Raw genomic sequence first — 26,534 nt, 5'->3', positions numbered from 1 at the left:
GAGGAGGAGGCCCGTCGTGAATAACCGTGGGGCTGTGCCAGCCCGCGTGCGTGCGTGCGTGCCTCTCCTCTCTCCCACCCCCCGCCCCGCCCCGCCCCGCGTCTCCCTCCCCTCCACACCCTCCACCCCCCGCGATCTCTCTCGCCCGGAGCGGCAGGAAGGAGGCGGAGAGGAGGAACCACCACCACCCACCACCAACGGCGCCGCGGCAGGCGTCCCGCGTTCGGCGTTGCCCCTCCTCGCTCACCATTGCCGCCGCAGCTCGACTGCCCCAACCGACCGACAGGGCCGTCGGGCTTGGCCCCTCGTAGTAATGTACTAACGCCCTTCCTTCCTCCCTCACGTTAATCTATCGTTTTGGATTCTGGTTGTGTATGCCCGCGTATTCGTGGGGGTCATGCTGTGTGGGTGCTGCGAACGATCGGGTCGTTATTCGTGAAATTGCAGCTCTCGGGTCGTAAAATTGCAGCTCGATTTCGGTTTCACGTCCGCTTTGCCGATCGTAATTTGGCAAGCTGGGTTTGACCAAAATGTAGCTTGATTTGGTTGGTTTGGGGAAAAGTAGCAGCCTGTCTGCCGTGAAATCTGAATCCATCATGTTGATCAAGGGCTTGGTTGTTCAAACTCTGACGAGTTCAATCAACGGAGCCGCCTTCCACGTTTGCATTGACGAAACTGTCAGCATTTGAATCATGAGGTGTTTCTAAGGGGTCAATGAGATGCTCATGTATGTTGCGGTGGCGCTAACATGTACATTGTCAATTCTGCCTGCAGTATTAGAGGATGGGTGTGATATCACGGAAGGTTCTGCCAGTGTGCGGGAGCCTCTGCTATTTCTGCCCCGCGCTGAGGGCACGATCGAGGCAGCCTGTTAAGCGGTACAAGAAGATCCTTGCTGAAATCTTTCCCAGAACACCGGTCCGGGCATCTCCACTTTTTTTTCTTTTTCTGCGGAATGTTGTTGCATTGCGGCCATTGCGAATGCATCTAATCATCTTATGCTTTTGCGATGTAGGACGAAGAACCAAACGAAAGAAGAATCGGGAAGCTTTGTGAGTATGCTTCGAAGAACCCTCTTCGAGTGCCAAAGGTGCTCCATCTTCTCTCTGGAACCTGAAATGTTCACTCAAATCTTCAGTTAGCTTGCATTATAATGCAGATTGGTATTTGAGCAGATCACAGTATACCTGGAGCAAAGGATTTACAAGGAATTAAGAACTGAGCAGTATGGCTTTGCCAAAGTGGTGATGTTGATATACCGCAGACTGCTAGTTTCTTGCAAAGAACAGATGTTAGTCTTCCTTTTCAACTATCTCTTTCACTCATCTCACTGAATTCGATAAAGTTATTTGCAATAATGAACACCATCCTAATGGCACTCATCAGATGTTAATTAGTACTATTATTTGGTATGCAAGTGGAGATCCTACTTACAGTTTGATATTATTCTGAATGTTTAGAAATATGAACGCGATTTGCTCTATGCAGGCCACTATTTGCGAGTAGCTTATTGAGCATTGTACACACTCTTTTTGATCAAAAGAGACAGGATGACATGCGTATAATAGGGTGTGAAACCTTGTTTGATTTTGCTGTGAATCAGGTATGTACATTGGCCTGATCTTCAGTGGATGCCATTCTTGACCGGTAGGATTCTAGTTAATATGGTATATATCAGCTCGTGTGTTCTTACATTTCTGTATATTCCAGGTGGATGGTACATATCAGTTCAACCTAGAAGGGCTGGTCCCAAGATTATGTGAACTAGCTCAAGAAGCTGGAGAGGATGAGAGAGCAACTTCACTGCGTGCTGCAGCTCTGCAGGCCCTTTCAGCTATGGTACTTTCTGCCCTAGAACCATGTCAAAAAAGTGTTGTATCGTAGCATTGATTGCTGAAAATGATAGAAATTGCAAGCGTGGGGAAACTGTTGCATTGCCAAAAGGGGTTCGCATCACATTTCTAACACAGATATTCATATCAAAATTTTGATGCTTTCCTTATCATGTGATGAATGAAAGCTCATATGCAAAATATTAAGCACTAACTATCTTTCAAGCGAATGAATATCCAGTTACTATTTCTCAACGTAACTTCCAGATCGTTCCGTATATTTCTCACCACTTATTTGTGCAATCAAGGATGGCCACTGCAACAGTATAGCATTTTTATTGTTTTGATTTTTTTTTTCAGTTCTTCAATGTGCGCTCTACTGTAGTCATAGGACTTCTTTTTACATGGTAGTTATAGTCATAGGACTCACATGAGTGATGTAAATGGAACTGTTATTCATTCTCTTATTATATTGTTTTTCTAAAACTTATACACTAAGTACTCTGAATATCTGAACCTTGAAACCAAATAATTTTGGCAGTCATAATATGTTCTTATGTTGAGCAGATCTGGTTCATGGGAGAGCTTTCTCATATCTCATCAGAGTTTGACAATGTAAGTAGCATCTGCCCAGTAGTTCTTTTCTTGCTGTATGATTCTATTTTATATATTTACTACATTCAACAAGATATGCCTGATTCCTGGTCCATCTAAATCCTGATCCAGCTAGCATAGCTTTCCTCCCATTTTATTTATGCATATTTAGGCTAAACATCCATTAAGTGCCTCTCATAAGAGCATGGTATGTAAATTAGTAAGTCTTCTCTCCAGCATCGTTGCAGAAATGTTGAGACCACTTCTAGAGAAAAAAATGTGTTACTTGGTAATGCATGGGAGTTTTATTCTTGATATTTAGTTTGGTTAATATCAGACTGAAATTGCTTGAAGAAGCAGATTGTGGCTCCCCCAACATTCCATCATAGATTTTATTTTCTTCTTAATCTTAATTGCTAGGTTGTTGAAGTTGTATTGGAAAACTACAAACCTCAGAAGACCCAAAATGATGATCAAGGTACCAAAGATCCAGACTACGAATCAGTACAAGAAGTCCAGAAAGCAGAGCATAATCCTTCCCCCTTTGTGATCTCGGAGATCCCCTCTTGGGAAAACATAGTTAACACTAAGGGAGGAGTTAACCTGCCTATGTAATGCAATCTTATTTCTACTCTTTCTGGATTCACCTCTTTTTTTTCAATAGATGGTTTCTCAACAGACTTCTGTGCTGCAGGGAAGAGGCCAAGGATCCTAAGTTTTGGTCTAGAATCTGTGTGCACAATATGGCCAAGCTTTCTAGGGAGGCAACAACATTCCGTCGTATCTTGGAGTCATTGTTCCGGTGCTTTGGTAACAGTGGTTCATGGTCAACAGAGAATGGACTTGCTCTGTGTATATTGTTGGACATGCAACTGTTAGTGGAAAAATCAGGTGCTTCATCTGCATTGTACGAGAGAGGAGACTAAAAGTATTGTACAAAAGTGGCCTAGTTTTAATTCTTTTTAAATGACTTCTGCAGGGCAAAACATGCACTTACTATTGTCTGTACTGATAAAGCATATTGAAAACAAGGCAATGTTGAAGCAACCAGACATACAGCTTAGCATCGTGGAAGCGGCAGCTACCCTTGCGGAACAATCCAGTGCTCAGGCTTCAGCAGCAACCATAGGTGCCATAAGTGATCTTGTCAGGCATTTAAAGAGAACGTTCCATATTACTCTCGGTAGCAAAGATGCAGAACTAGTAAAAAGGAATGAAAAGTTCCGTAAAGCTATAGATGAATGCCTAGTGCAGCTGTCAAAGAAGGTATGTATTCTTTTTTGTGCGTCTAAAAATGTGTGCTTAGTTCTGCTTGTTACAATACCAGTACATGACTTGTGGAAATGTTAGTTATTAACTGATGCCCCGTAGGCTTTTAGCAGTCCGATCTATGCAATAATATGGTTATCTTCACGTCAAGATCTCTTCTCCGTAATTTTGGAAGGCTTATCAAGATATTTTGTTGATCAGGTATCTGATGCTGGACCAGTACTTGACATGATGGCAGTGATGCTAGAGAACATTGCATGCACACCTGTCGTAGCTAGATCAACTGCGGCAGCTGTTTACCGCACAGCTCAAATAATTGCTGCTGTACCAAATTTGCAATATCAGAATAAGGTATTGCTCCCCAAAGTAAACAAAACGAAGTGTTTAAATTCACCACAGACTGCAGTACTTTTTGCTGCTTTGGGATTTATCTTCTATCTTTTCTGCAGGTATTCCCAGAAGCTCTATTTCACCAGTTGCTCTTAACAATGATCCACCCTGATCATGAAGCTCGTGTCGCTGCACATCGCATATTTGCTATTGTCTTGGTCCCCTCCTCTGTTTCCCCTTTGATTCAAGCAAGTGCCGCAAGCCAGGCTAGGACACGTGACATGCAGAGAACACTCTCTAGGGCTGTCTCCGTATTTTCATCTTCAGCTGCTATCTTTGACAAGTTGAAAAAGGACAAGCACTCTGACAATTCACAAGGAGAAAGCAAGATCAACAATTTGCATGGAATTGGTGAAGATGCCGGAAACCCCAAACGACAAAACCTACCCGTGTCTCAAAGCCGTCGCAGTAGCATGAGAGTTCCCAACTTTTCCATGAAAAAAGGTCCTTCAATGGCCCTGAGATCAGTTCCTTCAGTGTCTATTAAGGTTCCCTCCATGTCTCTTAGAGGTCCTTCAATGGCCCTGAGATCAGCACCTTCTATGTCTGCAAAGGAAAGCCAAAGTTCCCCAACCAAGTCAGATGAGGAAATGGTAACTTCATCAGCATAACCTTTTCTCGAATTTAGGATTATTAACTAAAAATTGGTGACATATGAGCACAAGATTCCTTATCATGAATAATGAATTCTATAATATGTTGAGTGCATTCAGGATTCGGTTTTGCTGAAGTTGAGCAGTCGTCAGATCACACTTTTGCTGACATCCATTTGGGCTCAAGCAGTATCTCCTGAAAACACCCCAGCAAACTATGAAGCCATTGCTCATACTTACAGCTTGCTTCTGTTGTTCTCTGGATGCAAGGTAAACCTACTCTTCAATTACATCTGTGCAGATATTGTTCTTATCTTCACCATTCTTGGTATGATTGCCTTGTAAGACACATACAAATAGTTAATGCAACATTTGGATGTGGAGCTGGACAGGACCAGAAGCTCTGTTTGGACCTGCACATGGTTGTGTCATAGGGAACATAAGAATTTTCCTAATTATGATTCTGCAGAATTTCACAGAGTATTTAGATATTTCTCCACAGAAAAGCTTCTAAATTTGATTGAACGCCATAATATTTGTCTTGATTAAATAAGCTGATTAGGATCACATGGCGAATATGCATTACACACGACAAGAGTGACACCTTTTTAGGTTGGAAGATCTCTATGAGAATTCGAAAATCCATTGGGTATTGTCATGTATCTGTAAGTACTAACTGCTAAGTGGTCCTGAACAAATGTTTGTAGGAGCTAATTTAGACAAAACTGTGCACCTTTTGTCCTAGGACGAATACAAAGAAAGTTATTTTCTACACGGTCCATTAAAGTTTCATGGAACTTGTCTCAGATCTACACTTTTTCTGTTTTTTTTTACTTTAAACTATAAGAGCTGTGCAATTGCACTCCGACAGTATATAGATACATATATTAATTTTCGCAAAGTGAGACACCAGAATGTGACCTTCGGGGGTCGAACCCTGGTGGGCAGCCAGCATACCTCGTTGGGCTGACCACCCAAGCTGAGCTTGGTTATCTTTTACACATTTTTTCTGTTACTCCATACGGTTCACGATTTCTGAATTTGTCTTTTGTTGCTTCTCAGTTCTCACCTTCCCCTGCACACTGTTTCCTCTCCCTCTTTCCCTTTTGCAATCCTTCTCAGTATGTCCTGTGATTTCTATCTGTTGTTTCTATTTATTTATTTATTGAAAGTCAGGAGAGGAGATCAGGAGACCCCTACCTGGAATTTTATAAAAGCAGAAAAAGTCTGCTAGCAGAACCTACAGATTTATGCATAGTGAAGGTTCACAGCCAAAATAGAAATATAATAAGGGGACCAAAAAACAAAACAGATACCTAATCGATTTGAAGTGCATGCTTCCAAAGATCAGCTCTCGTTTTTCCATTGAATATTACAGATTGTACTGTGCATCCAAAGCTCAAGCATAGCAAGATATTCATCTGTTAATATGATTGGGCTGGCCTCCAAGTTGTTAGAAACCTGCCCTGTTAGGAGAGAGCCAGATAGTCCAGAAATACCTACGGCAATCAATACCCAAGCATCTAGTCAGGCCAAAGAGAGTGATCGCTGGACAAGATCTTGTCAACCTTATCTAGCTTGAACAGCTCACAGTTAAATTTAACCTAAATTGCATGCCAGCGTCGACACCAGAGAGCAGAGGGTTCTACAGTTTCAGGCAGTTAACAACCTGATGCCAAAGTGATCTATTTCCTGTTTCTTATATCTAATGAATTATCATCCATTACTGATTTAGCTCAAAACAGAACGATAACTATCATGATTTTATCTTTTTTAATGTTTTGTATCTTTTGCTCTTGCAGGCATCGATTTTTGAGGCTCTTACTCAGAGTTTTCAGGTTGCATTTTCTTTGAGGAGCTATTCACTTACTGAAGCAGGTAACACAGTAAACTGACTATAAGTGGCATTATTAGTAGTAAATATAAATTTAGTGTTCCATATAAGTATATAACCTCAAACTTCGCCTCATGTTGTGCATGAAGCAGCACGACGCCGTCACAATGACTTGTATGAGAATTTGGTTTTGTTTCCTTCACATCTATCTAAGTTTTTTCTTTGTTAACCTTGTAGATTCGTTACCACCGTCACAGCGCCGCTCTTTGTTTACTCTTGCTACAGCCATGATTATTTTCTCTTCAAAAGCTTTCGATGTGTCACCTCTTGTTCCAATCTGTAAACAGATGATTAATGACCGAGCGGTATGTATGAAAGAAAATTCCTTGTTTGCTTTCTGGTAAATTTTATTTGGTGACAATATGAGATTCTTACATATTTGAAGTGATAAGAACACATTATAATATCAGGCTGATAAATCTGAACTACTCTTTAAGCAATCAAGGCAACGTGTTATGCTGCATTTGCTTAATCTAGTCATTTTTTAGAATTCTTGTTTTCCTTTAAATGTGTGTTTATATTGTAAGTCAGCATGTACCCACATAATCACTAAATAGTCACACCACACGTGTGTAATCATGGCAATCACTCCTGCATCCTTCCTTGTGTGGTCTTCTTGCTATCCTACAATGTACCATGGTTTAAAGCCAATTTAATAAATATGGATGAAATTCATAGTTCATGGTCATAACTCATGGGTTTTCCACAATGTTTCACAACTATTATTCCTAATTTACGTTACCAAATTGGAGTGCAGTTGCATATCTTTTTATTTTGGAGATTAACAATTTACAGTTGTTCGCTGTATTGTTGCTGAACATATTTTTTGTTGTCTTAACTTCATGTTGGCATAAACCTCATATCTGCATTTGTATGGTGTTTAAACCTAGGGTGATCCGTTCCTTCAGTTGGTGGATGAGATTAGACTTCAGGCTGTGAAAGATTCCTCAGACGACCCATCAAAAGTATATGGATCGCCAGAGGACAATACTAACGCGCTGAAGTCCCTTGCAGCAATAGAACTATCAGAAAGTCAATCTCGAGAGTGCATCGTCTCCACAATCATGAACAATATAGCAAATATTTTGGATGTAATGTTCACCTTCTCACTTGCAACTTACATCCATTCTTTGAACCGAGTTCCATATAGTGTTTGGTGACTTCTGTTTCGGCAGGCGGAGTTGCATAATGTGAGAAGCCAACTTCTAAGTGACTTTTCTCCCGATGACATGTGCCCAATGAGCACTCAGTTCTTTGAAGAAGCTCCTGAGAATTCATCATCAGGGTCTCATGAAAATGGCCACCATGAAGAGGTATATGTGTCTCGTACATATATTCGTGTACAACTTTTACGTTTAAAACTGCCCTAATCTTGGACCACTGTATTTGTCAACTAACTTTCTTGCTAAAAAATGAATATATTCAATAGGCTATGCTGATTGACATCGGAAATGATCATGATATCTTTGGGGAAGGTTCAGAAACTGCAGTGGGTTCCATGACATTTGTACCTACTTCAGATCTTATGAGTATCGATCAGCTTCTTGAAACAGTATGTCCTTGTTATCAGAAACCAATTCCTCCTTCCTTCTCTCTCTTTCTCTTTGCTTACTACATTCTCCATTCTTGGGGCACTGTCATGATAAGATAACCTGGCATGAGTTGATTACCAGTTTGGTCGTCACTTGAGCTCCTCTATTGATGCAATTTATCTGTCCTCTAGTAGCATATCTAGGTGCATTATCTTTAAAAAAAAAGTAGCATCAAGACAGTCAAGTTTTCAGCAGGTACATACCTATACATATATATATTACGATGGAATTTAGAACATCCCAGCAGAACGAGAGAGAGCTGCTAGGTGCATAATTCAGGCACACCATACATCAAATTCATTTTTTTACCTTTCACAGGGAAAGAGCATGCTTCCCTCAAGTATATTTGCATCGAATCTAGAAAATGATCCACGCCTGTGGCCTGCATTGCCATGTTTGCTAACCATATGTTAACTTGATTTATTTTTCTTTTACCTGCCTAATTAAAGGCAGCAGTTTTTTCAGCAGTAAGGGGTGTTTGGTCTCCAAGTTATGTTTACTTGGCATGATAATTGCTTTAACTTACACTTTCACCATTTTGCCATTTCATAGGTTGTCACAGACCCTACACATCAGACAGAAAAATCTCAAGTGTCAGCAGACCTGCCATTTATGGAAATGACTAGCCAATGTGAAGCCCTCACGATAGGAAAACATCAGAAGATGTCCAGCTTCATGAGCTTCCAGCAGAACATGCAAGCAGCTCCCATGCCAAACCATCATCAGCCAAACCAGATGGAATTGGATCTTTTCCATGATCCTCAGTTGCCTCAGGTATAACAATTCCCACTCTCTAGAGTCTAGACCATTCTTCGCTCTCTCGCAATGCATCTGAGGGAAACATATTAAAGCATATTACATTCCGTAAGATACTGACATCAATGAGGCTTTTCTCTAAGCAGGCTGGGGTGCAGAGCACAAATCCATTCGTCGATGAAAACATGCACGGTTACCCTCAGTACATGAACGCCGACAATCCGCAGTCAGCTGATGATCACTTCCAGCAACATTTCCTGAAGCTGCCGGCAGCGAACCCTTACGACAACTTCCTCAGGGCTGCGGGCTGCTGAAGGTGATCAAAATTCAGCGAGGAACAGCAGCGAAGTCCGTCGCGTCTCGGCGCATTGTACCGACAGGTAGTGCACACAGATCGAGATCTCAGGTTGCCACCCAAGATGTGGCAATTTCCCGTATATATTCTTTTTGCCACAAAGATGTAACATGTCTGCCTATCCGTGCGCGCGTGTGGTAGAGAGGGTCGTCAAGTACCGGATTCAACACCCATTCCATTCATTCTTTATGCATATTGGTATATAGGTTGGTTGCTGCGCTGTATATTATCCGATGTACGCTGACGTGTAGAGGGACTGGGGGCCGGGGAGCAGTGCCTTCTACCACCACAGAAGTTTGTACATGCATGTAGATTGTTGCTCATGCTGCAGATTGCAGAATATATAACGAAAAGAATGTGTATGGCTTTTTGACCGAAGTTGGAAGGGGAGAGCCCTACCTGAATAAAAAGGGGGAACCGAAAGAGTTCCAAACCATACAAGTCCCAACAGGGAGGTTACAAAGGCTTGGAAAGCCAACATTAAAACAAAGAGAAGGAGATTACAAGAGGGAATGTGTATGTCTGTAAAAAGAACTAATCGATGTACCACACTATGCAACTGTAGATGCATGAACTAATCAGTACTATGCCCAAGTCATGACTCATGGACCTATGAGGATCGAGAACGTCCTCCTAGTAAGAACTGCAGGAGTGCCATTGTTGGGATCAGCTACTAGCAAGGTCTGAACGTGACCTGACACCTGAATCGAAGTAGATGTTTAATTATCAGTTGTGTAGCTGTTTTCATGGATTAGGATCCGAATATACGTCCCTAATATTCTCTTGTCTCTGTGCAGCATCTTTTGACTGCTGCATGATATGTTCCTATTATGTAATTAACAGTACCTCAGTCGAGTCCTATGTTAATTAAGCTACTAGCCATTGACCGTTTCAGTCTTCACACGAGTGTTCATCTGACCGGCTCTCGTTTGTCTCCCTCTCCATGATTTTGCTATCAACAAGTTATTTCATCACGTTGTGGAGAACAGTCAGAAATTAGTCTTTGACTCTATCCACTGTAATGATGCTACTAACTTAATAGTAACAGCAAAAGTTATTTACTTTGTTTTTCATGCAGAAAAGCTCCAGTTACCTTCTAGAAGTGTTTGCTTCTGGCAGTATTATTAATAAAGAAGGTCCGATCTTACAGAAAAAAGAGCTTTTGATGGATTCATTTGACTATGAAAAAGAAAATGCTCGCCACGATGCCTGTGTTGCCCTAACCCATTTTTGTAGTACTTATATATATTGCCACAGGGTGACGAGGCTAGGTCGCTTGAATCTGCCAACTGTTGGCCACCGAAACGTGTGTGCCTCACTGTCTTAGCCGGCTTCCAGAAAAGAAAATAAACATCACGCGCGTATCACAAAACGAGAAATCATGGTATTTTTTAAAGAAGCAATATCGGTGGCTTCGGGTGTTGATTTTCTTTTCTTCGCCCATCCTTGTAGGGACTTGTGCGATATGTTGGTCTATATGAAATTGCAGAAATGATCTGATTTTTCATAACAAGAAAGTGTCTAATTTCTTGCAGGTTATTCTTTGGGCATCCCATTGGCTCCGTACGTGGTCCCTACTGCTTCGGACGGAGGCACAGAGATGTATGGAATCTAGGTGCAACCGTTTGGAGACGGTAGCACGGGAGTTATTCAACCGGTTTGGATGGTGCGCAGGTCTTAGGCTGGAAGGATATTGATGTTTTCTTTTCATCTTTTTTTCATTATCTTTTGCAACTCTGAGACATGTACTTTGAATACTTTTAATAATTAATGGCTGTGTGCATCGATCGATGCAGAGGTCGGGGATGTCCTCCTTTTTTTAAAAAAAATATCTTCATTATCTCGATCAAGGCTCTCGTCGTCGCTGCGTCTCATTAAACATCGCCCTGCATCTATTTTATGCAATGATCCGATCGCTGAATTTCCCAGCAAATGAGGTTACCGTTTCTTCCATCATGCATACGGACGGAGGCGCGTTGTATACGCGCGTCACAACTCCACACTATGATATACATGCATCATTGCGGAGAAATTTCGTGTCAACAAAAAAAATTACTACGTACTATGGATCGAGGAAGAGTGTCCACGAATAATTTCCGAGAAAATTAAGGTCATCGATCTCAGCTTCAAAGGACGTCATTCATTCCTCGGCCAATAAGGTCATGGTCATGCATGTCTGCTTAAGTCGGGTGAGAGCAGTGAATGTCCAAGATAACCCTACTTAATCAGAGTACTATAGTTATATATCTATTGGTTTTGTTATACTGTATCAAAATTGCCTAATTTTTAGTTAGAAATAAGTTGACGTTCTTGACCGTCGAGATAAGTCAACGTTCTTAATCATCGGATCTTAATGCAACGATATCATGTGGAAGAGGAGAAAACAGGGATAGCGCTCAGATCTTGATTAAATGGATTTGATTCGTCAATTTAGATTTAAAATATTTTGCTTAAAAATTAGGATACTGAGAAATAGCCAAACCCTATATATCTATATGTCTCTTAACAAAAGAATTATATATCCGAAAAGAAAAAGAAAAGACCATATCTTTATGCGACAAGCCAAATCCGGCGTGACACATGAATATTTCGGAATTACATCGTGTATAAGTATTATTCCTTCGTCGCCACCGAATACCTCATGGGTTTCTTAATTCGCCAAGGAATAAACATACGTCAATTCCATGCGGTTTCATATACTCCCTCCGTCCAACAAAAGATGTATCAAGTTTGTTAAAATTTGGATGTATTTAGACATGACTTAGTGTATAAATGCATTCAAATTAGACATCTTTTGTTGGACGGAGAGAATACTCCATTTTAGTGCTGCCTCATCACCAACTTCCTGTCAACAAAACAAGAATCTTCCCGTTGAATGGCATAGGAAGATGGCCGGGGTTTCCCTGGCATGTGAAATCGTGGGCAAATTAACTTTGTCGACGTAGCCATTAATTCAACGGCCAGGTCAAAACGGAGATTACTTTGACGGGGGTGATGCATGGCACGCACCAAGAACTGGTCGACAAATTAAAGCTAGCGTCCGCATTCCAGGGAGAGACAAAACATGCAGTATGTTCAGAGCGACACGGAAGGAATTTCCCCCTTTCTCGATCTCTCCCAGCTTTGCGTGTCGTGTCGCCGAGCGATTGAAACACATGCGTTGCATATGGTACGCTCGCGCGGGGTTACGGAAAGTTGGAAAGTTATAGTGGAAAAGATGTCACCCCACTGGAAAATCGAGTCAGAAAGCTGTAGTGTTGATGTGAACCGAGGAGCAGCTACGACCCGTTGCTCGTTTGTGGAAGAAAATTCGCACGTACCAGGCCCGCCGTACGTACGGCCGCAGTACTAGCCTCGACCTACCGTGACTGCTATCAATCAATGGACATTCAAAGGTGCCTGAGAGCAACGGTTTCGCTTGAGCCCCCCTAAAAATTAATTTATGTACTGTATACAATCCCGCGAGCCTAGTTTGACTGGCAGGAGCATGGGTATCTTTGGTTTACGCACAACATAGCACCATCGATATCGAATCTCGACAGAATTTGCCTTACCAATTATTTAGCAAACAATTCTTGAACTCACATTTGGCTAAATATAGGATAAAAATCTGTAAGAGATATGGCTAGAAGCTCGTTGGCAACCAAATTTTTGACAACAAATCAAACAAACATCAGATTTGGTTCAAAACCAAACAGACATATGTACCCGTGTGTTTTGAAAACTCGATTATTAGTACTTGTTGGTTTAGCAAAATCAGTATAGATATGAATTTTATACGATATAAGATAATATCAGAATGATAACATAAATTTTTAATTATGATGTGCGCTATATTTTTAGTCCGTAGCAATGTATGAATACCATGCTAAGATGTATATAATGTACATATAGGCGAGCTAACATGCGTTCCACGCACGCCAGGACACGGCCGATGGCGATAAGGACGCCAAGGAAGAAGAAATCAAAGACAATTGTTGACGTATGGATGGATTAGACTAAAATAAGCGGCTGGAGAAAGTGGCCGGCCAGCGGATATTAGGCCGTACTCTATCCCTGCAAACTTTCTGTACCTTTGTTGTACTTTGCTCCTCTAATTCTGCACGTCCATATTAACCGCACCCAACTTAATCGGGTCGTCGTCCGGCCTGCACGGCAACATCAGACAAATGTTGCCTCTGCCGCATCTCCGCTAGCGCTACCAATCCGGTCGTCTGGCAATGAACCATTGACGGAGAGCCAAACCCTGAAACCCTCTGCAATCAGTGTCGAGATTCAGTCAACAATCCGCTTCGTGGACCGTTTTAATTAGTGTTTGGAGGGCCCCTTGCAGATGGATACATTTTTCTGTCGTGTAAGAACTACTCTTATTTGAATGGAAGAAACGGTTTTGTGATTTCATTTCTTGTGCGACTGAGATTTTCTTTTTCCTTCTAAACCAACGCTCAGAACCATCTGACATAATGCATTGAGATGGGTGTACGATGGTAACGAGATGTTATTTTTCTTAAGGACTCTTAAGAGTCCAGCTCTTCGTGAAGGTTTTCTTCTCTCTCATCTTTCTCTTCCATATAACAGCTTGTTTGGCACCCATCATTTGAGACTAGAATTGTGAAATTTATTTTGAATTTTAGAAATTAACTTGTTTGGTTGGCACGGAATTGACTACATGAATTCAATTTGCAATTCCATGGAATCACAATACAGCTAACCTCAATTCCTTTCTACAAGCCATCATTTTTCTGGAATTGTCTCTAACTCTACAAATTCATGTGGTAGACAAACATGATTTTTGAATCCGGAATTCAAATTCAACCAAATGAAATCCTACCAAAAATTAGATTTCATTTCATTTGGACCAAATGAAATGAAATGAGGGGTGCCAAACGAGTTGTAAGTGATTTTCAAAAGAAAAAAAATCTGCTAAGTATGAACCTTCGTTAATGCCATCATAGGAAAATTAAGGTTTTTGGATATGAACCTAACTAATGGCACTAGATTATTTTGTGTCAACTTAAGTCACACTAGTTTATTGTTTGCTACACTGAGAGTTAGGTCTTATAGACAGTTTCTCGCAAAAACAAAAAGGTTTTATGGACAGTTAAAAATACAACTTATATATCTGTGCAAAGACAAATTGTCCGATAGAGATCTTAAAACAAATGGCTGTGTGCATTGCAGAGGCCGGGGTTGCCATCCTTTTCGGAAAAGAAAAAAATATCTCAAAACAACATGCTTCAACCAACGGACATGATAACTCATGCCAAAATCCGCTCTCGAAAAGATAATATACTTCTATGCACCCTTGGTGTACGTACAAATAGTAGTGGTGTGCCGTCTTCTCGTACATTCCCATTATGTTAACCTTTTCGTTACTGAGAGTTTGATTGGAGATGTTCGATCAGTTGCCGGCCGGGTTCACACTTCCGATGAGTTAATTAGCTCCATCTGCAGTGTTTAAAAAGGCGACGGCAACTGCGGTTTGGCGCCAAATTAACTAATCAAGGATGGGAAAGATCGATGGGGCGCAATCTGCGTATACGCGACGTAGATTTATTTCGCTTTAGAGAGTGGAAAGCTCGTTTTCCATTGATGCAATCAGCCCACCTCTTTTTTTTTGTGAACGACAAATACAATTATGTTAATCCGATAGAGATGGTCGGCCACGGGCTTGTAGTCGGCGGCATCGGCTTACAGGGCGAAATTCATTGGATCCTTTGCCCCCTTCCGTGTGAGCAAGATTTGGAAGGCTCAGACGGAGCCCAAGTGTAGGTTCTTTGCGTGGACGGTCGCCCATGGGCGTATCCTCACGGCGGACAACCTGGCCCTTCGTCAATGGCCTCACAACCCGATCTGCCAGTTTTGCCGCATCCATCCCGAGACGATCCCTCACATCTGTCTGCATTGCTCCTTCTTCATGGAAGTGTGGGGCCTCATTCAGTCTTGGTGTCGGGAACCACAGACTGCCATCCCCGCCTCAAGTTCGGTTAGCTCTTCCTGGAATGACCTCATCCATGGCCTCCCCAAGCAGACAAGACGAGACCTCAGTGGTCGCTTGATTTACACTTGATGGGGAGTTTGGAAGGAACGCAATAGAAGGATCTTCAAGGGGACCACGGCCACGGCGATTTAGGTTGTCCACTTTGTTTGGGAGGAGTACCAGGGTAGAATTAGGGCGTGTTCTTTAGACCCGGGAGATTAGTTCGCTTGGCCACGCTCTTTTCCTTTCTTTCCTTTTCGTTTTTCTTTGGGGCGACCAATCTTTGATCCCCTTTTGTACAGTGCTTCTCCTTAGCCGAATGACGGGTGTCGACCGTCTTTTCCCTCAAGAAAAAAAATTGTAATAAAAAAATCACGAATCACATCAACCCTGCGTTAAAACTATCCGAGATCATGAAAAATACTAATTTGAACAGGACTGATACGCTCCTGGTTTATAGAAACTTAATTAGTGAAAATCACATTTTAAATTTTTAAAAAGTATTGCACAAAGAATCATGCATGTCGAGAGACACCCTAAGTTCCATTTTACTCGCCGGCTCTAGTTGTACACTTGTATGTGCGTGCATGTGCTTTGATCGACTCCGAATCCATCGATGCACATAATCATTCGTTAATTAGAGCAATGTCTTACAACTAAGGTTTAAACATTAATTCATTTCTGACAAAATTTTGGTACCCACTGGAATGACGAAATTCTGAACTATTTCGGGTTTCGGTGTTTGAAATTTCTCCAAAATCTATCAGAAATGTAAAAGAACATAAATTTGTCTAGCATTAGTTACGCGAGTTAATTACTCATAAAAAAACATACCACTAGTTGATTTTAATTAGGATGGCTAAAATTTACGTAAGCTATTTTAAGTTGGACTAAGATAGTACGTAGTAGAAATGATTATGTCTTTTTACGGAAAGGCTAGGCCCACGCCCACCGAATTTACCAAAATTCCACCGAAAAACAATCCAAATTTTAAACCTTGCTCACAACCAGGTGTGCTCGGTGTGTCCACCTTTGTGGCGTGCATGTACAAGACTAGATTAATTGCACTTACTTTTCCTCTTAACCCCGACGACTACATTACACACGGTCACACCGTACTTGTATAAAAACGGACCACTGCCCCTGCCTCCAAATCATTTCCGGCCAGTTGCAGCCAGCTACGAACAGAGCAGCTAGAGATCGACCGATCGAGAAGTTGAGACGATCGAGGAGATCACGTCCTCTTCTCCTCCACCCCAATTAACCCAATAACAAGCTAGACACAGCAAGCATACCAATACCATCCATGGCGGCCACCAACCCACGACGCCCACCAGGCGCCACCAACTCCGTCTCCTCCCCCACGCATTAATTCACCCCCGAATTCCCTCTTCCATTAATTCCCTTCTCTCCGGCCACCCCAGGAACACGAGTTAGTTACGACGACGATGATGGTGATGGGCTACTTCCGGGCTCCCAAGAAACGCGGGAGCAGGAAGAAGAATGTTAACAGCGAGGAGGCAGGGGCGCTCCGGGAGGCGCTGCTGGAGCAGCCGGCCGGTGTCGGCGGCGAGGGGGACGGCGGCGTGCCGAAGGGGTACTTCGCGGTGTACGTCGGGGAAGAAGAGGAGGAAGCCATGGAGCCGCGGCGGTTCGTGGTGCCGACGGGGTACCTGAGGGAGCCGGCGTTCCGGGAGCTGATGGAGCGCGCCGCCGACGAGTTCGGGTTCGCGCAGGCCGCGGGGCTCCGCGTGCCCTGCGCCCTGGACGACTTCGAGGACCTCCTCCGCCGCCTCCGCTGCAAGAACAACGGCAAGAAGAAGCCCATTAGCTAGCGCAGCTAGCCGGTAGCCGCCGTGCCGTGCCTACCGGCCGTACGTTAAAGGTAGCTTCTAGAAGGGATGAATTTGAGGCTTTGAGCTAGCTAGATATTGCTTCTTGTTTGGTTCTAGCAGCTAGATTGTCGGAGATCGATGCATGCTGCGAGAAATGTACAGATCGAGTGCAGGCACTGCAAACAGCTAGCCACATGCATGCATGCATCATGTGTATTGTGTAGTAATAGTACTATAGCTGCATGCATGTGTGTTGTGTTGTGTGTTGACTGTTCGATCCTCATCGGTTTCCATGGAAGTACAGAGTACAAGAAGTTTATACTATACCATATCTCTGCCTCCGTCTTTTCTTCTAGCTAGCTGATCGTTTTGAACATGGACACCACGGTTGATTCAGCAAGTTTCCTTTCTGAATTACCAAGGACGAACATGGCACATCAGATAGATGATGGGAAATCCTTGGGGACTACCGGAGGCTTATTGATGACTCCGATCCATCAGATACTCGGAGGGGGAATTCAGGTTCGTTAATTACTTTCCTGCAAAAAAAAATCTGGGAAAAAGAGTATTGCTTTTCGTGTTCTGAAATTCTGGGCCATCCTTGTATATATGTAACCAGTGAATGTTTTTTTTTATTTGGTTAGTTGGAAATGATGGGGTAGTGTATCCCTTCCATCAACTGAGCGTCATGGATGCTAGCTGCACTACTTGTTGCTCCATTTAATACTGAGTGGGCTAGCATTTTGTAGCATCCCTAGTTATTGTAAATCGTTCACTCAAAAAGAGAAAACAGAATGGATAACTGACATGAAAAGCATGATAGCTTCAGATCTGGATCTCAACTTCTCATTCTTGAACAGCATGGCTCCACGCAACTTAACTCTGGATGTCTGGATGATCACCATGTAACTAATCTCAGGGATGTACTCTGAAATCTTAATGTAGAAGGAAATATTTTGTGGACGAACTTGAAGAAGAACAGCCTTGATGTTTTGCCTCTGCAGGTTGTTCCCCAGCGTTTGTGTGTTAGAGCCTCTGTGTGTTATTAGATTCAGGTGGTATGCTGCAAAAATGATCAACCACTGTAGTTTCCTTAGCTGTTGGGGGTCAGAGACTGAGCTTCGCTTTCAAGTTTTGCCCCCAGCGTCCTTTGCAGAAGCCTCTTATCACTTATCAGTTCCAGGCCTTTTTTATATTTGCCCTCGTAGAAGAGATACATTGGATCCTATGATGCATTCAGTACAAAGCAAGTGCATGATTGCTTGTTTTTCGGCGCTATCTTCAGAGTTCAGTAAAGCCTTTTCCCTTATGTATATCTAATAAAATCTTCAGAGTTCAGGTACCAAACAAAACGAACTGATTGATTCCTGGCTACCTGTAACCTGATAATTTAGTAGCTCAAGATTCAGGTAAAGACGCAGAGAGAGTTCCAAGACTCGTGTGATGATTCTCTGCGGTCAGGTGTGCTTGCCTGCCATAGTGCCCATGTGAACATGTACTTGCACAATCTTTCGATTATCAGGTTCCTCCTAAAGCCTTTGACGCCATATGAAGAAGTAACATGATTTCAGAATATGCTGATCTACCATCCCTCACACTTGATAACATAACATGGGTATGCCATGAGCCAACTGAACTGAATAAAGCGTTTTTTTTTCTGTACTTCTCAACAGAAACTGTACCTTGCCTCTGTTAAAAATTCCATTCCCTCCCACACTCTTGTGACCTACTGGCTACTGCTAATTACTAATCTCTTGAGCTTCTGCTACTCTGGTCTGGTGTGTCCAATGATGAACTAGTAGAGAACTAGTATTATCTGCAGTCAGATGCAGACTTGGTTTCAGTTGCTGAACTGTTAAGCAAGAGAGTACTGTTCAGTTGCTTTGTTTCAGGTTATGAAACAAGCAGGGAATGTAAACAACAGAGGATGGCAGCAATATGATCAAATGCCTAATTTTTGCATTAGAACAATCCTTGGTCTCTTCCCAGTGTACAAATTTATAGATCCCACTAGTCGTAACCTCTTCTCCTTTCTTCACAAAAAACCAAGAAGAAAGAAAGGGAGAACGCAAGACAGGAGAGAGAGGGAAAAAAAGAAGATCTCTGGACTGAATTCTTCAGAGCCCCGGCTTCATCTGCACAAGATCTCCGTCTCGGAGGAGCAGGAGCAGTCGCACATGGCGGCGGCGGCGGCGTCCTTCTTCCCGGCGGCGACGAGCCTGAGGATGCCCTCGAAGGAGTCGACGTCGCAGGGGATCCGGAGCGCGCCCTGGTGCCGGAACCCGAACTCCTCCTCCGCCTCCCGGAGCAGCTCCTCGAACGCCCAGTGGCCCAGGTACTCGGTGGGGATCACGAACCGCCGCATCTCCTCGCCCACGTACACCGCGAAGGACCCCTTGGGCACGCCGCCGCCTCCGCCGCTTCTGCCCTTGCCCCCTCCACCGGGCGCCACCGCCAGCCTCTTCCACTTCTTGAGCAGCTGCTGCAGCCGCACGATGTCCCTGATCTTGTTGCTCGCCCTGCCCTGCTCCTCCATTGCTGCTGATCGAATCGATTCGAATCGAGCAGCCTGCGGCTTGGTGATGTGCCACTGATCCTGGTGATCCTGGTGGGTGGTTGCTGTCTTGCTGATGCTTGGCTTGGGTTTGGTTGGTGCAAAGAATGCGGCTGGGGATGTATATATAGCGGAGAGAGCATGGAGGCTGTGTGCCAGCCTCCTCCTCCTCGTGACCTCTCTGAGTCGCTTCAGTTAGCAACTGCTCAAATCGATGCTCCTATTATAATCTTCTTCTTTATTTTTTTCTTCCTGCTAGTATATGGAGTAAAATACTTCCTTGTACTAGAAAATTGATAGCTGTACATTTTTGTATAGAGAAATACAATGCAAAGAACTGATTGTGGGATTTGAATTTTACTTTCTTCTCTCCACTCTTTTAACATTGCCAGCTATTGCTTGCAGGATCACCACACAAGCCTCCTTTTTTTTCCTGGTTGTTTTGCAGAGACATTTTTCTGGCTGTGATGTGCAGGATGGGCGATTGTCTTCAATTAGACTTGTGGTGGAACAACAACAATAGAAGATCTTTCTTTCCCCCCCTTGAATTCTGTGGTGATATGACAGTTGCTAAAATACTCCTCTTCTTCTTGTTGCACTGAATGCTGTATATGCTGCAACTGCACCTCATCAGAGAACAAGTCCTCTCTGTTCACTGGATGAGATTCCCAAATCGCTGGTGCTTCATCAGTGTGCAGAGATCAGAGTGAAAGTACTCTAACTGTCAGAAGAAAATTTACTGTAGGATGTCATCATGTCAAGGAGTAGCTAGATAAATTTAATTTGCATGCATTTGAATCTTGAGTTACTGGATCTTTCGAAGAAAAATATAAATTTGCATATTTACGAACTCAGGTTTTAATTGCTTAGGCGCTATTTTCTGCAAAGGTTTGTGAAATCTTGAAGCGGTACTTAATTAGTTTTTTTTTTTGCGAGGAGTACTTAATTAGTTTGATATCACAAGATTGTCTTCTGCATTCAAAATCGAGTGCTGCCAAATTGCAACAAGACATATTCTAAGTATGGACATACAGTTTGTTCAGGGCAAATCTGTACAAACTATTCTCAGTTCTGAAACAACTTACTCTGACATGTGTGCATTTGCCTGCAAGTAATAAGGAACAGAAATTTAAGACCTGGATTCAGGGAATCATTTTGCCTTACGTGTATCCAACTAACGGAAGCCAAAATCAAGCTGCTGAGGCAGAGTGAAAACAATGGGAGAGCCAAAAACAAACTGCTCAGTGATAGTTTAATCAGTAAGCCTGCAATAATGCAGATGCAAATTACAAAGTCTCAGGCTCTCTCATCAACTTGCCATGCATCCAGATGCATCAGCAGATTGATTTGATAAAAAAAAAGTTGCATTTGTTTTCCTCTGACTGCATTACTAGTTTATTGTTTTTCATCTAGCTTGATGAAGACTTCCTCTTTTCAGCCTGCATGTGAGGAGGCATCACATGGTACCATCAATAAGTCCCACTTCCTAAGCAAAGGGAGGGGAAAAAGAAGCAAGTACTACTACCTCTATAAGATGCATCTAATCTAATGCTCATGATTAAATTAATTCTGATGGTACTTAGACTTCTTAATTTGTTTTAGAATGAAGGTGTGGAATGATTTGAGAAAATGCATGGTTGATGAGGTGTGAAAACAATTATGAGATATTCCTTGGTTGTACCTAGTATTAGTTAGCCAGGCTCCTAATTTCTCTTTGTGTTCTTCCAAACTCATGTGAGTCCTGCTTGACTATCTCTTGAAGAAGCTAGAAGGTTGCAAGTACAATCCAAGTTGGTGAAAGATTCCCTCCCACCCTGCTAATCATGAGCATGAGGACCCAAATGAGCATTAAGCAAAATTAGTTTATTTTGAACTACCATATATATGCATGATCTTGCATCAATAGCCTAATCATTGGTGCAAGCATATGGGCAGATCATGTATGGATTGGAGAAGGGGTCAAGTCCTTAGGAATTGCAATTTTGTTTGAAAGTTGAATGACAGTTAGTGGTAGTATTCTTCTGTTTAAGAAACTTAATTGATTGGGAATTTGGATGTGCATACTCAGTCAAGCTCGATCAACTCGCCGAGTCAAATTACATATTTACTACTGTACTTGTATAGTAGTAGATCGGTAGTGCAGGCCGGGAGATTGTTGTCGTACGAACAAATTAAGGGAAAGATTCCCTTTTTCCCCTTCTCTCTGCGCACTTATCGAGGCAGCTGGTAATTATTTTTTTTATCTCTGATCGGTTTGATATCTGAATCTAACTATAGATTATGTATAACATTTTATTTTAGTACATAATGCTTGCCCCTGGCGAGTTGGAAAACGTTAATTAACGTACCATGTGAAGTGATCCTGGAATACTCTCTGTCTTTCTCTCTATAGCTTTGTGGGGCTTTCTATTTCAGAATAAGGTACGGCAAAGGACACTTGAAATTGAAAACGATACCATGTGAAGCGATCCTGGAAAACGCTAGCTCTGTCTCGTTGAAGCTTGAAATGCTCATGCACTTTCAGTTAGGACTTAGGACCACCAGAGACCAGACACTGCATCAGTTTATATCTCTCTCTGGGAAGCTCCTTCTCATTATATGTCTAAATATACACATCATCAACCATCATCGTGTACTCCTATAGCCTGGCCATGATGGATTTGGAGACAAACTAGAGCTGCAAGTTTGTGACCCTGGTACCCATTGACCCTACTTAGTTCAACCAAATGAATTAAAGTTTTAAAATGACATAACTTTTTGAAAAACTAGTTCATTTGTTTAAACTAAAGAGGGTCAAAAGATACCCTAAGGATCACCAAGTTGCACGCTAAGACAAACTCATGATTCGTGATGAACTTCTTTGAGATTATCGAGAAAATGAAACTGTGCAGGAGTTGCACCATTTGATTTCTTTTGCTTGGTCCGGTGTGGCCCATTTTCTTTTACTTGTTAAACCCGTAGCCTTAACAACATGTCTCCGTGCATCAGACGATCAGAGGCCAAGGACATGTCCTTTTTTTTTTAAATGAACTACTTGACCTAATATTTGTTTCGAAACTGTTGTTTCGCTACTCCACCGATCCCTCATTCTGATTGGTTGTGATGCGGGGTGTCGGCAGAACCTAATTGAAACAATTGAGCATCTTCCGTGTGACCATTCCTTCGGCAGGATTTTTGGGGGATGTTGTGGGCAGGCTTTCCATCCCTTAATTCAAAACAGATGTTTGAATTCTCATTGGCTGTGTGCATCACTTGATGTAGAGGCCGGGGACGTTCCTCTTTTCGAAAAAAAAGATGTTTGAATTCTCACCTCTCAAGGATATACTGGTGGTGGTGGAACAGGAACATGGAAAAGTTGAACTACACACAACCGAGCTTCTTCGTGAAATGCTCGGTTTGATTTTGTAAATCTGATGTTAGTGAAATCGGTAGAGTGCATGTCTTTCTCATCAAAATATAATCAAAACCTAATGATGCATGTTTTCTTCTTCCCTAGCAAAAACTCTCAAAATAGTTCATCCTACCGTCGACCTCCTTCTCTATTGAGTGGTTTTCACCTATTTTACTCCAGTTTTATCCCAATAAGCAGTCTCACCTAAGTTATTTTCTCTCTCATCTTTGTCACATCATTTCTTTTCTCTCTCCTCGCCGCTGAAATTGAAACAACGAGTCTCTCTCAAACCTTATTTCGATCAGAGCTGAAATTTTACCAACAGCTGGTCACTGGCATATTCTTACTGATTATTGGAAATTTTCAATTTTTCTGTGCAATTTGAATTTTAAACCAAATATTTGAATTCAGAACTTAACAGCAAATTTTCTCAAACCGTATGCCAAATTTAGTTGAAAATTTACCAGATTAGTAAGTAAATAATTATGTATGATTTATTAGGAGATATTTGAAATTTTCTATATATTTTGTTTTTGAACCCAAAGTTCAAATTTAAAACTAAAACATAAGTTTCTCTCAAAGCACTTTTCAGTTTTTTTAATGAAACTTTAAAATATTAGTCAATGTATTATTTATGATTTACTATAGTTATTTTGAAATTTTATATGTAGTTTGAGTACTGAATCGAAATTTTTAAATCTAAAGCAAAAAATAAGTTTCTCTTAAAACATATGTCAATTTTATCTACAACTTTACTAGATTGGTCAATGAATTACGTATAACTTAATATTTAGTTTGAAAAATTTATGTACTGTTAGAATTTTGAACCCAAAAATTGAACTTGAAACTAAAACAAGTTTCTTTTAAGCCATATGTCAATTTTAGCTGACATATGATCATATTGGTCACTGACTATATGCTTGATGTACTTCCTCCGTCTCATATTAACTGACTCAAATTTGTTTAAATATGAACATATCTATATACTAAAATACGTCTTAAAATATGTAATATTTCGGCACTTAATATGGGTCAGAGGGAGTACTAGATTTAAGAATAAAAATACAATAACTTGATTGGGATGATGAGTCGGCATACAAAGGGAGAGAAACCGCTGATGTGGAAAGAAAAAACAGGGCGATAACCGGACAATAGATATATAGAGGAGGGGCCTTATGAGTTATATGAATGGAACCAAACCAAAAGCTCGGGTTGTGGTATGAGAACTCGGGGACAAGTTTACGGGTGTAAAATGCACTCGTGCCTCTATTTTAGTGCAGTTAACCTCTGCTAGCTTAGCTTGTACAGTACTTCCTCCGTTTCATAATTTTTGTCGAAATATTACATGTATTTAGACACTTTTTAGGAATAGATACATCCATATTTAAGCAAATTTGAGACAAGAATTATGAAACGGAGGGAGTACGTATGTATATATCTGAGAAGAAAAGGCTAGAGTTTTTTGTATGCTCTATGATTTTTAAGCGAAATTGAGCGCTTCTGCACCCCAACAAAGAAACAGAAAGAAGAGAGTCAAATAAAAACGCATGGCGTTTGCGTTGCAAAAACTGTCATAACCGTCCGTCAGTCACGCGTGCATACTGCTCCCTCCGATTTTTTATATAAGGCGTGTAAATTATTTAGCTAGTTTTCGGAATATAGGGCGTGCAACGCTCTGCCCATCCACGCGCATGTATGGCAACGGAAAAATCGTACTTCACCGATGCGTGCGTGAGAAAAGATAGGCAGTTTCCCTTGCGGTTGCATCCATGCTAATGGGATCTCTTCTCTTAATTGCATGGGCGCTAGCAGTTTCAACAGACATGCGTTAATATTCACGCTAGAATTTGCACGTCTTACATAAACAAACGGAGGGAGTACGTACGCTCTTAATAGTCTCCGTGCCGGCCGTTTCACATGGCCACTAGCAAGGGATTGATCAAGAGCCTGCATGGCGCCCGGCCGCGCGCATGCATATGCGTACGTATGTTATTATTACAAAAGAACCCGTTCAATGCTACGGAACAACGGAAAGTCGTTGGAGGCGAAGTCTGGACATTGATTTTTCGATTGAATTGATTTCCATACTGAGATGGATACGAAGAATTTTGGATTTCATGCTAAGAAGATTGATTTATTTTAGGACTATTCGTATTATGTTGTGACAAATTTAAACCGTACGATAACTTTCGGTAAATCTAAACCGTAGAATTTCTGCTACTGAAATCGTGAATAAGACAGGAGAAAAAAAAATAAAGGATAGTAGCATATTGATTGTAATTTTAACGAAGCCGGGAGCGTACTTACGTTATTGTACGTCGTGGGTGCCGAGCGAGCGAGCGGGCGGCACGATGGACCACATGCATATGCAAACTTAACGGCGCGAGCGCGCGTAGATAAACAAATGCCGCCCCGATCGATCGATCGATCCGGGGTCCGGCGATGCTAGAGCTGCGCGGCTGCTGCACGTGCATGCATGCATGCGTGTACCGGAGGTGGAGGAGCGGGCCGGCGGCACAAAGTCGTGCTGTCTAATTTCGTTTTATTTTCCCCGCGCGCGTATTCCCGATGAACAAGTACATCAGCACTTCACCGTACAGTACACGCAAATTTTATTAAAACCACGACAAGTATTTAGAAACGGAGAGAGTACCACAGAAAAAAATTAGTTGACTTAACATCGACATGACGGGGTGAAATCCTCTATTCGTGAAAACTTAAAAACTTTTGATCGTATCCATTAGATTTTAAATAAGCGAATCAGATGAAACGTGCAGTGTATAGTCCCTTGAACGTGTTTTCTTTTATGAAACCCTCCTAAATTTTTTCACCTTCAAGTTTTTTTTTCATAAAATACGTTCAAATGGTTAGAGGTTTAAGTTTTTACTAGTATAGTGTCCGTGCGTTGCCACGGCCTCTTACTTTCTTTCGTTTTCACGTCTAAACATAATGCGCGTGGAGATTCATGTCTACAAAAAAGACAACATAATTTGGCTCAATCGAGATGGGATTCCATCAAATCAGATTCGCATCTCGCAAAATCGCATCGCCTCGCTCCACACACACACATACACGCGAATTTACCTCAGGAATAGCAAAGCCGTAAAGAAAACAAATAATTCCTCTGACCATATTACTTGTCGAAGTATTACAAGTATGTAGACGTTTTTTAAACATAAATACATTTATCTGTACCTAATAATAAAAGAACCCATGATGGACATTAGCAACACAAACTCCAGCAGAGCAATGTTTTTACTTATGTGGTCAGCCCGTAAAGCCTCATGTACTCATGAGAAAGTGCTATAAAAGCCCACTGTTTCTTGTATCCAATTATATCAATAAAGTGTTTGAAATAACATAAACTTTTATATTGCATATATGCATAATGAGGACTCTGAATTTGCTAAGGTGTGGACCTTCTGAATCTAGGCGTCTAGATAGCAGTCTGAAGAATTCAAGAGATACGATAGCATATCTGCAGCAATGTTTCAAAAGG

The 26,534-nt window shown here is 41.8% G+C and overlaps 3 protein-coding genes across 5 annotated transcripts; 2 read left to right on the top strand and 1 right to left on the bottom strand.

Moving 5' to 3' along the window:
• The first annotated feature begins 87 nt into the window (after positions 1–87).
• Positions 88–11,062, top strand: LOC100821184. 3 transcript variants are annotated; one of them, XR_002963104.1, is made up of 21 exons: positions 88–315; positions 775–918; positions 1,016–1,090; positions 1,176–1,291; positions 1,489–1,603; positions 1,711–1,839; positions 2,400–2,447; positions 2,847–3,037; positions 3,121–3,317; positions 3,406–3,692; positions 3,897–4,046; positions 4,145–4,678; positions 4,799–4,948; positions 6,481–6,556; positions 6,750–6,877; positions 7,463–7,663; positions 7,748–7,885; positions 8,002–8,124; positions 8,717–8,938; positions 9,067–9,300; positions 10,811–11,062. XR_002963104.1 is itself a non-coding variant. In XM_014898062.2 (20 exons), exons 2-20 carry the CDS (start codon positions 784–786, stop codon positions 9,232–9,234), a joined length of 3,183 nt encoding a protein of 1,060 aa, XP_014753548.1. In that variant the 5' UTR covers positions 88–310; positions 775–783; the 3' UTR covers positions 9,235–9,711. The 3 variants fall into 3 exon arrangements, 2 of the variants coding, with proteins under 2 accessions (XP_014753548.1, XP_014753545.1); XM_014898062.2 differs by lacking the exon at positions 10,811–11,062 and having other exon boundaries at positions 88–310; positions 9,067–9,711; XM_014898059.2 differs by lacking the exon at positions 10,811–11,062 and having other exon boundaries at positions 9,067–9,711.
• A 5,336-nt stretch (positions 11,063–16,398) lies between these two features.
• Positions 16,399–17,431, top strand: LOC100823937 (auxin-responsive protein SAUR19). The gene has a single exon (XM_010229126.3). The coding sequence runs from the start codon at positions 16,704–16,706 to the stop codon at positions 17,088–17,090; it is 387 nt and encodes a 128-aa protein (XP_010227428.1). The 5' UTR covers positions 16,399–16,703; the 3' UTR covers positions 17,091–17,431.
• A 1,596-nt stretch (positions 17,432–19,027) lies between these two features.
• Positions 19,028–20,004, bottom strand: LOC100820882 (auxin-induced protein 15A). The gene has a single exon (XM_003563468.4). It carries the CDS (start codon positions 19,624–19,626, stop codon positions 19,222–19,224), a length of 405 nt encoding a protein of 134 aa, XP_003563516.1. The 5' UTR covers positions 19,627–20,004; the 3' UTR covers positions 19,028–19,221.
• Between the last annotated feature and the right edge of the window lie 6,530 nt (positions 20,005–26,534).

Source organism: Brachypodium distachyon, chromosome 1, assembly GCF_000005505.3.
Source record: "Brachypodium distachyon strain Bd21 chromosome 1, Brachypodium_distachyon_v3.0, whole genome shotgun sequence".
Taxonomy (NCBI): domain Eukaryota; kingdom Viridiplantae; phylum Streptophyta; class Magnoliopsida; order Poales; family Poaceae; genus Brachypodium; species Brachypodium distachyon.
Note: the sequence above shows the minus strand (reverse complement) of the source record. Positions and strands in the feature narration are given on the sequence as shown.

Excerpts from the sequence above, each read along its gene's own strand:
- LOC100823937 (XM_010229126.3), top strand. The coding sequence starts at position 16,704 with ATGATGGTGATGGGCTACTTCCGGGCTCCCAAGAAACGCGGGAGCAGG.
- LOC100821184 (XM_014898062.2), top strand. The coding sequence starts at position 784 with ATGGGTGTGATATCACGGAAGGTTCTGCCAGTGTGCGGGAGCCTCTGC. Across the intron at positions 3,038-3,120 it reads GGAGGAGTTAACCTGCCTAT|GGAAGAGGCCAAGGATCCTA; the intron begins GTAATGCAATCT and ends TCTGTGCTGCAG. Across the intron at positions 4,949-6,480 it reads TGTTGTTCTCTGGATGCAAG|GCATCGATTTTTGAGGCTCT; the intron begins GTAAACCTACTC and ends TTGCTCTTGCAG.
- LOC100820882 (XM_003563468.4), bottom strand. The coding sequence starts at position 19,626 with ATGGAGGAGCAGGGCAGGGCGAGCAACAAGATCAGGGACATCGTGCGG.